We start from the raw sequence: 10,606 nt of genomic DNA, 5'->3' as shown, positions 1-10,606 counted from the left end.
ATGTTTTGTATACGACCTACACCACATAAAAAACCGGCTATATTCATCAGCTGTACTAATCACTCTCTGTTGCAGGTCTATTAAATTCTTAATTGACAATTGTAACCACTTAAGGGTTCTTGTCGTCAAGAACCCTAATGTCTCGAAGAACCCCAATCAGCATTCCATATTGCTGAAGAAGCTTAAAGCCTCACCAAGAACCCAAAGGTTCTTCGAAGACCCCCTGAAGAACCCTTTGTTCTAAGAGTGTATCAATTTATCGAGAACCGTCCTTTCGTGTGTTGATTTACGATAGGGAAGTTGATAACTTTTTGTGAGAATGATTTATGATAGGTTGATAGTATTTAAGACAGAATATGACGACTCGTGGTCACACGCGTAATTTTGTAGAGCCAACCTCGACCAGCGTCAATCCACTTTCAAGAGGAGAGATATTTCGAATCAGACAGAGAAGATCCAAATCATGTATATATTATTTTCATTTTCATTATTCATTTTATTCGCTTTCTACGTAACAAACATTTCTTTTCTGAACATTGGCATAAGATGATTACCAACAACATCTACCAATAGCAAGTCCGCTACCACTGCAGCAGTTGTGATCGGGTCCTCCGATCAACCACCAGGTTCCTCGTTTGCCGTTGACCTTACAAGTACACGGAATTCCTCTCTTTTCAACCTCGACTTCTATAATGCATACATAAATATACCAGATAGAGTAAGCAAATCAAATCAGATCTTGTACGTAATTTTTAGTAATCTTTTTTTCGAGATATCTTGCTACATGAGTAATTGTTAGGTGTATTAATAGATCGAACCGTAAGACCTCAAAATGATTTTTGTCGAAATTATACTACATTGATAGTCTAGAACCTCGCAATAGAAAGTTTGTAGATACATAGATAAAGCGATATTTACCCTGAGCAGCAATGGCTCCAATGACCATGAAAACGGCCAAGGCAACGAAAAGAGTTTTGGTAAACATTCTGAAAATTGTGTATTAAACAAGCTAATTTCAAATGCTGTTGGATGAGACGTCTAAATTAAAATATCTAACTGAGACAAAATGCGAATGAATATAAATTATTGTGAACGTTACCTGAATGAGTAGACTTGTGTAGAGACGATTCAATCACAAAAAAAAACTGATAGAAATCAGTTCTTTTATAGCGGCGTGTAATCGGCTTTGCAGATAATACTTTTGATGTATGCATAAAAGCGAAAGCTTTACATTTTCAATGTTGATATTTCTATGTATTTTCAATATTACTATGATAAACACCTAGGCCACAGCTTGGAATTTTGTATCGCTCATATTTATCTAACTTTTATGCAAGATGAAAAACAAATAAAGGAATATATTCCATGGGCGCAACAACTGCTGAGTTAATGGACGTTTTCAAATCAAGGTTTAGATTCCTTCGAGACTCCAAAACAAAATGAAAGATCAGTGGAAGATTTCCAGTCACGGTACGTATAACCAAAGGATTCCAAAAACAAGAAATAAATCCGAGAGTTCCGCTATTTGGGTTCCCGAAATTATTTTTACAATTCAAAATTTCCTCCTTTCTTGAGCCGCCTCGAAAAACTCAGGTCTTCTTCCCGGGCGCGACTTGCCCCGATTCTCGGGAAGAACCTCGTCTGAATGATTTTCATCATCGTCATTTTTTATTCCATGAGATAAATACAGCTAATGAATCGGCACGAAAGCTTTCGAGGAAATCAGCAATATATATAAGAAGCAACTAATGTATAAAAAAGCCAAACCCAGAAAAGAATCATACGGTAGCTGTAACAAGGCAATAACGTAAAATTTCTGATATGCAAATGAGAGTGCTGGGAACATCAAAACAATAAAAACATCGAATTTTCTAAAATGGTGCACCAAAACATAGAACTATAAGCGAAAGGGAAGGCCAACTCCGTGACGTCACTATACATTTGCCTTTGCTATCTTCGAAATTGATCAGCTCCCTCACCGGTGGCGACAAACAATAGGTTCTCGGAAATATTTTCGATTATATTAATCACTGCGAGCATTGAACATTACCGTTTTTCAAGATTTGGTATTAAGAATTAAACAAATCAATGAAAAACGCTACCGGTGAGGGCGCTGAACAAAAACACGAGATTACTAGCGGTGCCTAGCGGATTTTTGAGGAGTTGGCCTTCCCGTTCGCTTATAGTTCTATGACCAAAAAACATAATTAGGCGTTCTGATGCCTTCATTAGCATATATGGTTATATAGAACGAAATCACACACAACCGTATATCATAGAGCAGTTCATAAATGGCTATCCTGATTATTCAAATTTAGGTATTTTTAAATCACTTTCCCGAAAAATCAGATTCCATATGGCGCGTGAAATAGAATGAATCTTATATTCTCCATAGCTTCACGTAGGCAAGGTATTTAAATGATACGGACAGGGGCGCATTCAGGGTTAGGGCTACAGTTACACAAAAGCACTTAAAAAAGAAGGACACAACACAATATGTGAAATATAGGGATCGATATCAAAACCTGAATTTTTCAGAAACGGTTCACCTTCACGTTTTGTAAATATTTAATACCATTTTAAGGCGCAGTGCATATCTTATTGGATCTCTTAACTGGGAACCGAAACGACGTAGAATACGATTTTAAATGGATATCATGTATAAGAAAGTATGTATTCGCGCAAAATGTGGAATGTCCGATGCTCGGCTACACCAAAATTACCCAAATATTCAATTTCTGTACGAATTCTTTAAACTACAGGTAAACTGATCGATTTATTCACGAATGGCACTCGGACTGCTTTACCTCTTCCAAAGCCATGACATTTCGTGAAATTAAACCAAATTTCATCCTATTGCCGAAATCCTGTCGTGGAACACTATGTAACTAATGATATACAGGATGTTTTGATGAAAATCATATACTCTTAGAATGCAATTTCTACTTTCTTGAAACAAGCTAAACTAATACCCTATAAATCTAGACAAACACCCAACAACCCGTAACCTTTTAACCCGTAACATAATTTTTGATATAATAGTGAAAAAAACACTGATTAATAATTGATCCATAAATTCATTAGAGTCGGAATCCGTGTATAAGCACCTATATTTATCAACTAAAAATCGAATCAAAATCAATCCAGGATCCTAGCCGATGTGAAGAGAATGAAACGAGTCTAGAATTTTGATTATAGGACCATCGAATTTCATTTCTAAAAGGTTTGATTAGATATGAATAATTAAACGTCTGGAACACTTCCTATCTCAGCGCGTTCACATATTCACCTTCCCAACCCAGGGTGCAATTTTATAAGGAGAGGCTTCAATTTACGACTCCAAAACCATGGAAATGTAAGCTTACACTCCCCTGTGCTAGAACGAGAGTACCAAGCCAAGTTCTGGAGAGCGTTGGGATCGTATATAGTACCGCATTCCGGACGAAGGATGAGAATGATATTTAATGTTCCAATGAGTAAAACCTATACACCTATACAAGTCATAATGTAATCAATGAGTCAGGAATCATTCTTTTGCAAAAACACATGAAAAAAATCCAATTAAGTTTTTGAATACTTATTTTATTAACACATGTTACGATTTAAAATCATAAATAATTTTTTTATCGTAAAATGATATTCAAAAACTTGAACCATCCAGGCGGCACGTACACAAAAAATCCAACCAAGTTTTTGAAAACTTATTTTAACACATGTTACGGACTAATTTTCGAATAATTCAAGTGGCATTTAATCTCTCGGTTGACTAATCCCACCCGGCTGGCGCTTATTTGAGACAATAAATGCAGGATATCTGTTACTGAAATTTACTGTTCATCTAAACACAGACACCAATAACAACCAGGTAAGCACTTTTCCGTAAAAAACGTACTTAAAACAAACGCTCAATCAGCAAAAGATTTTACTATGAACATTTTTTTTTTCAGAATGTTTACCAAAACTTTGATCGTTGCTTTGGCCATTTTCATGGTCGTCGGAGCCGCCACGGCAGAAGGTAATCTTTGCATTAAATTTTCGTAAATTAAAATGGTTTCTTCTTTATGCACAAAATTCTTGTACAGTTTTTTTTTAAATATTTGTTGACGTGATATTTTTAAATTACAGATGAAGTACATGTTGCCAGAAGAGGTGTACCATGTTTCTGCCCAGGAAGATTCGGTTTGGGTGAGGGAACCTACTGGCTGATCGGTGGACCAAGCAGCAACTGCTGCAGCTGGGGTATCGGCAAATGCTGCCATAACTAATACATTCCATGAATATGTATTGAATATGAAATAAAAAGGCGTGACCAAAATCATCATTTTAGTTATAATGTCTCTTTACTATCTGTGAATATACGTCTTGCGATATTTGTTTAGATGTAACCTATCTTTCGCATCGGTAGGTTGCAGGATTATCAGTGGCGGATCCAGAGCGGGGCACCAGCGGCACGTGCTCCCGTCGCTATATTACCGTACCCTTTTGAAAAACAAAGGCCATCTATTTTTTCAGGGCAATTTTTCACACATAACTAACAGAGCAGCAGTCAGTACTAAGCTTACATTCTCTCTAATGCCACCTGAGTGTCTGCGCCTGGAAATTGCATTGATATACGCTGTAAGTTACTGTTTTTCTAGAACCCCATTTTGGCTTCGCACGCTTGCTCTTTCTAGATGCTTGCCTCTTTTTCAGTATTCCTTTTTTCAAGTCTTGTGCTCCAGTCAAAATCTGCCACCGGACCTGCCCCTGATTATGGATCTCCCATTTTTGCAGTTTCTCAAAATAGATAGCTATTTTATTAGAGTAAATTATGCTATTAATTTCTGGCTGAACTGTTTTACCGGAAACTATGGAATTCCTCAAGGGCCATATAAACAGCACATTGATTCATTGTAAATCTTCATGTAAACCACGCTGATACGCAGCGTAATGCAGCATGTAAACAAATTAGTTTGAATATGAAATATCATGTTATATTATAATCTCATTTGAATAGTGGGTTTCAAAGGTTTTTTTTGAAATAGGGATTGTTTTCCCCTCTTATTTATTGGAGTCGTTGATTATTTTTGAATTTATTTTGAACGTTTTGCCCCTTACGAACCAACCACACTAACCGGGAGTGAAACAGGGGGTTTGATGTTGAAATCGGGAAATCGACGTACAGATATGGCTGTGTGATCGGCGATCGAATTTACAGAATTTTTTGTTTAAATCGAGCAACATGTACAGGCTCGAAAATTTCATTTCCAATCGGATACATGAACAATTCTTCGGTGAATTCAAACCATCTATATAAACTTAAAAGATTAAATATATGCTATTTTTCTGTGTGGGTTTTTTCAACGCAGATAATTAATTTCTATTTAGATGATTATTTTTCAGTGAACTACAAAAAGATGCGTATGATGCTGCCGTACAGATATCTGTTTATTGTTTAAATAACCTATTTGTACAACGATACCAGTGTTTTTATCCCAAACACATGTATATATCAGAATGCGTTGATGAATTGAAGAATAAAATAGCATTTCCGCACTAAGCGTGTTCCATTGTCTAGAAGTTTGTCTAACAGACGTCTCTAGATCAACGCTTCGGTAGAGATTCTAACCCGTGGCATTACGAGACTGCCACGGGGCGAAATCATGCCCGACTAGCCTTAGAATTGTTGCCTGTCCCAGTCAATAAGGAAGATAGAGACCGGTAACCAGTATAGACGAGCCTGGATGCACATTCAGTAGGGCATCAGGTACCGAGGGCGAGGCAAGATGCACCGGTAAAGCCACGCAAAACTACACTTCTTTCTAATCATTCCTTTTGAAAAAGTGCTAGGCAGGTTTTTGTTTTTACCACCTTTAAAAAAAAACATGAGAGAAATAAAAGCCAAAAGTGACGAGGGCGACTAATCATTATTTCTTAAATGGGGAAATCTAGGCATCAACGACCTTGAATCAGAATGTAAAGCACTTCGTTATCGAAATGCTCACCTGCCACAGTAACATAAAGTTGCAGATTTCTGCAGATTTCTATAGATTTTTGTTTTTTTACGGACGAACTTTTTATTGACGCGTGCGGAAAATGAAAATGATGCGAAACGAGCTTCAATTTGTAGGTGGCCTTAAGTTTATACTGTACCTTTTCAGTCGCTGATTCTTGGGCCTCGAACTCAACTGGATCCTGAACAGAAGCGCCTTTTTGATACCGACCTAAAAACCTTTGGGGCGGATTTAAGGAAGGGGCGGAAGCGGCGGCGTAGCCCCCCTTATTTTCGTTGATATGCGTTTTGAAAAAGACACCAGGTGGGGATTTTGTCCTCAGGTGCCTGGAAATCGCATATACCCGGCGCATCCTGTATTTCAAAATCTCTTCGCTCGATGCCGCCCACCACCCCCTTATCCAAAAACCTGGATCCACTCCCGAAAACATCCCCGAACTCGATTAACTAGACTAAAGAGATACATGGAATAGAACACAAATATAAAGTGAAATAAAATCTATTTCAAGAAAGAATATTTGATGTTAAAAAAAGACATTTTAAACCCCAGAGAACACAGAAGAGTTGATTGTCTGTGTGTGTTTTTAAGAACACGGGTTTTCTGCCCAACACGGTTTATAGGGCCCTTGTCGAATGAGCCTCTGAATAAAAGCCTCTGCTCTTTTTTCGTTCTCGTCATCGGCAGCAGCCATGGCCCAGAAAGCAGCGAAAATCCCAGAAAGTGGAACAACGAATCTTTGCACCTGGCCTAAGAAGATAAAAAGAAGATAGACATGATATAGTTATTAGACTATTATGATTTCTAACTTGGTCTTCTCAGTACGTACATCCTGCTGTTTTAGTCATTTTCATCCACACCTGACGATGGTATCTAGAGTTCGAAATGTCATTTGTTTGCTTTTGAATTTGTAGTGTCTTATACACGTATAGAATCAAAACCGCTAAATTCGGATCGGTTGTATCCGGATTTTGGTCTAAGGAAATTACTTCATCCGGATTTAGGGAAATCAGGATGATTATTTTGGTCTCAAATGATCCGAATTAAGCGGGTTCTACTGTACATACATAGTTGACAAACGTAGCAATGTTGACGTTCAAAAACCGTCATGGATAAAATAAATCATTAAGTAATCAACTGTGGGTTTTACTTATAAATTCTCAATGCAGACATTTATATCAGCCTACCAGTCAACTCTCTATCGAAGATTGATTGGTTTTATTCTCATGGAACATAATTACGTATCATAATAATTTATGTTACAAAATATTGAGATGAACTATGAAAGACTCGTCCAGAGCCTGGATGCATAGCTCTGTACAGAGGGTGCAATATCGAAAATCTAATACTTTTTAATGAGTCTTTATCTGCAAAAACTGATAAAAGTAACCGACAAATTCTATCCACGCGGAGTATACCCTTGTATATGTATATCCGTTTCTTAGTTGATGATAAACATTTTGACGAGTGAATAAAGATGAATTCAAGGTGACTTACCGATCATTGTAGATAACGTGTTGGAACTGATTAAACCTGGAAACACAAGAAAATACACACTCTAGTATGTCTTTCTATATAGCAAGAGCCATTAGTTGATGGGTGTGGCGTGGAAATTGCTGAAACAATAATCCGAACAACCCGTACAAACCATGTCCTAGAGTCAATGATAACTTCAGTATCTAAATGAATATTACTTACGTGTTTAGTAGAAGTTTAACTGGATTCGAAGCCGCGGCCCTTTCCTTGATCTGCTGTTTCTGCTGATCTCCCTTAAATATATTTCCAGTGGCTTCGGTTTATTTTTTCAGCCATAGGAAACAAGAGGAATTCGAATCCACTTTGAGTCAAACTCAAACTTGAAATACGAATTTGAATAACTATATTAAATTCCAACACGATCAATATATTCGATTCAATTTTGGATCCATTTCTACTGGAGTAATCATCCAATGATTACTCCAAGCTTCTACCGTCATCCAGAATATGAAAATTCATCGATTGAACTTGTTATTCGATACTACATTTTAATTTGTTAGATCGTTTTATTCACGAATTCGAATTCACTTGTACTTATCAGTATTAGAAAATCTATATGTTACTGTTTACTCACTACTTCATTGTAAACCTTCAGAATCCGTTCCATCGATTCAATGAAAGGAATTTGAATCCACTTGTATGGTTAGATATGAATACGAAATTTCATAATTCAACCGAGTGAAACTCCATAGCACCAGTGAAACTCCGCCTTCAGAAGCAACAAACCGAAATAAAATACCTATGCTTGGTACATTTCTTAGTTTCCTATGCTGTCTTTCAACCACCTTTAGACTGACCGTAAACATTTCCGAGGCTGTATATGCGTAATCCCAAACCCAAATCAGTCGTAGGTCAAAATCCTGTATGGAAATTTGAATCTCGATTGTGAGGGAGAGGGAGAGGGAGAGGGAGAGGGAGAGGGAGAGGGAGAGGGAGAGGGAGAGGGAGAGGGAGAGGGAGAGGGAGAGGGAGAGGGAGAGGGAGAGGGAGAGGGAGAGGGAGAGGGAGAGGGAGAGGGAGAGGGAGAGGGAGAGGGAGAGGGAGAGGGAGAGGGAGAGGGAGAGGGAGAAGGACAGCGAGAGCGAAATGGAGAGGGAGATGGAGAGGGAAATGGAGAGGGAGATGGGGAGGGAAATGGAGAGGGAGAGGTAGGGCGAAAGGGAAAGGGCATTGCCTTCATAACGTGATAGAAGAATAATTTTTACACCGTTTGAGAGAATAACACCATTACTAACAGCCCCCTATAAATCATCGCGGCTCGAGCCTGATCCCGAATGTGTCACCGTTTTGAGATGTATTTATGAGACTCGGGGTCAAAGCAATCTTGCGTGTCAATCGACCGCGCTCGCGCGCGCACATGGGGAACGAAGCTGATTCTATTTGCTGCTCCGTCCAGCCGAGTGACCATTACCGCAGACTGCCCCCGGGGGTCATGGCTCTCTCTGTCTCCCTCACCGCTGTAGATTAGCTCATCCATACCAATACGCGGTCGTTTGCCCTCTGGGCTTGTTCGAACCCTCTATCAACATCTACACGCAAAATTATTAATTACACCTCAGTATGATACTCTGGGCTTAATTGTCTTCGTGGCATCTTGGAGTAATGATCTGGCCACTCCCAGGTGGCATTGAGCCCTTAAATCAGCTCGAACCTTGGGTGTTTTTCGATGTCTATTAACTAAAAACACTATAATCAAGAAGTGAAATGTAATGAACCCGCGTATACGGCAAAATACAGACATTAGAAAATTTTTGATTCATCAGATCTGGCCGCGTTAACGATCTGCACCGAAATGTAAATTATAGCGCGAGGAAAGAATAACGTGTGTTGTATCGTCGCAAACTATACTCAACATCAACGATGACGATCACTCGTTAGCTGACGAGAGAGGGGCGGACTCCGGTTGATCACAGGACACACGTCCATACACAAGACAACACGTACCGTAAATCAGTGTCAATCCTCCTCGTGTTTAGAGGCCACACAGAGAAGAATAGATGCGATCAGAAAACGTTCCCGTAACACCAAAAGAAACCCGTTTGTTTTTGTTCTGCGCACTGAAAAACCATGCGTGCTAATAATGGTGACGTTCGCGAAGCCTCAAATGTTTTTCGTATATTTTGTATGCGTCCGGCTTCATGTAGAATTATTGGAATACTTCGGACTAAAAACATTGTTCCTCTTTGCCGTCTTCGTCGGGTTGCAAAACATGACAAATTGCTCGTGGCATTTATCGAAAAAGAAAAAGTCTGTTCGAAGTGTCTTCTCCAAAACAAATCAATCAAATTTACGCAACGTCGATATCTTCTTATTGAAACCACTTTTTATTTTATGATTTTTCGTCGGACATTTACAAGATTTTCATCGGCCCTCGCAGTTTTCAAACTGCTGCAGCGATGAACACGACCGCAACGTTTGGTATAGTTATTTACGTTCATATACATATATATTTATATCTATTTATGTACATATAATATATTTTCATATAGTAATAACAGAATGACAGAAACATAAAGAGCGCCCATCGTGTGCACGCGATCCGTGCCGATACATCGAGGAACAAAACAAAAAAAAATGTCGAAAGCCATATGTCGAAATCGCTGATAAAGATGCTGTCGAGGATGAATGGGGAGCTGCTGCGGCAATTGAGGATTCCACGGCAAGCGAGGATCCGCTAGGTTCGCTAGTAGTTACTCGGTCGGTTGAATGAACATATCTCACAAATAATTGAATTATAAACGGTAACTGAAAGAAGTAGGTTGTAAGTAGAAAATAGTAAGTAGTATAGTATAGTAAGTAGAAAAATGGAGACGTAAATGTGGTGGGTCGTGTGATAATGCGTGGATTAGGAGGCCTACAAAATCAGTTCAAAATTGAATTTTGAAAACGTAAGATATAGTGCTCGTCACGCCATCTCGTGGGATAACTGGTGTTGCAGCTCCTCATTGGCCAAATTGCCTGAGACCGGTTTCATAAAAAGTATCGACTCTTTAATACAATGTGTGCAGTATTTACTGAATCATTAAATAACGTATATCTATTCAAGAGTTCATATTGTCTTTTCGGTTTTTTTGTGAAAC

The 10,606-nt window shown here is 38.6% G+C and overlaps 2 protein-coding genes across 2 annotated transcripts; one reads left to right on the top strand and one right to left on the bottom strand.

The window, feature by feature from the left end:
- Positions 1-490: 490 nt before the first annotated feature.
- Positions 491-1,125, bottom strand: LOC141909289 (delta-actitoxin-Avd1c 4-like). Its single transcript, XM_074799687.1, has 3 exons — positions 1,100-1,125; positions 919-986; positions 491-687 (listed from the first exon to the last, which is right to left on the bottom strand). Exons 2-3 carry the CDS (start codon positions 983-985, stop codon positions 551-553), a joined length of 204 nt encoding a protein of 67 aa, XP_074655788.1. The 5' UTR covers position 986; positions 1,100-1,125; the 3' UTR covers positions 491-550.
- Positions 1,126-3,842: 2,717 nt separating this feature from the next.
- On the top strand, positions 3,843-4,304 carry LOC141909110 (delta-stichotoxin-Sgt2a-like). The gene is made up of 3 exons (XM_074799480.1): positions 3,843-3,865; positions 3,948-4,015; positions 4,126-4,304. The coding sequence occupies exons 2-3, from the start codon at positions 3,949-3,951 to the stop codon at positions 4,263-4,265; spliced, it is 207 nt and encodes a 68-aa protein (XP_074655581.1). The 5' UTR covers positions 3,843-3,865; position 3,948; the 3' UTR covers positions 4,266-4,304.
- Positions 4,305-10,606: the final 6,302 nt, after the last annotated feature.

The sequence above is a fragment of the Tubulanus polymorphus genome, chromosome 7, assembly GCF_964204645.1.
Source record: "Tubulanus polymorphus chromosome 7, tnTubPoly1.2, whole genome shotgun sequence".
NCBI lineage: Eukaryota > Metazoa > Nemertea > Palaeonemertea > Tubulaniformes > Tubulanidae > Tubulanus > Tubulanus polymorphus.
The sequence above is the reverse complement of the archived record's forward strand: the minus strand, read 5'-3'. Positions and strand labels throughout refer to the sequence as shown.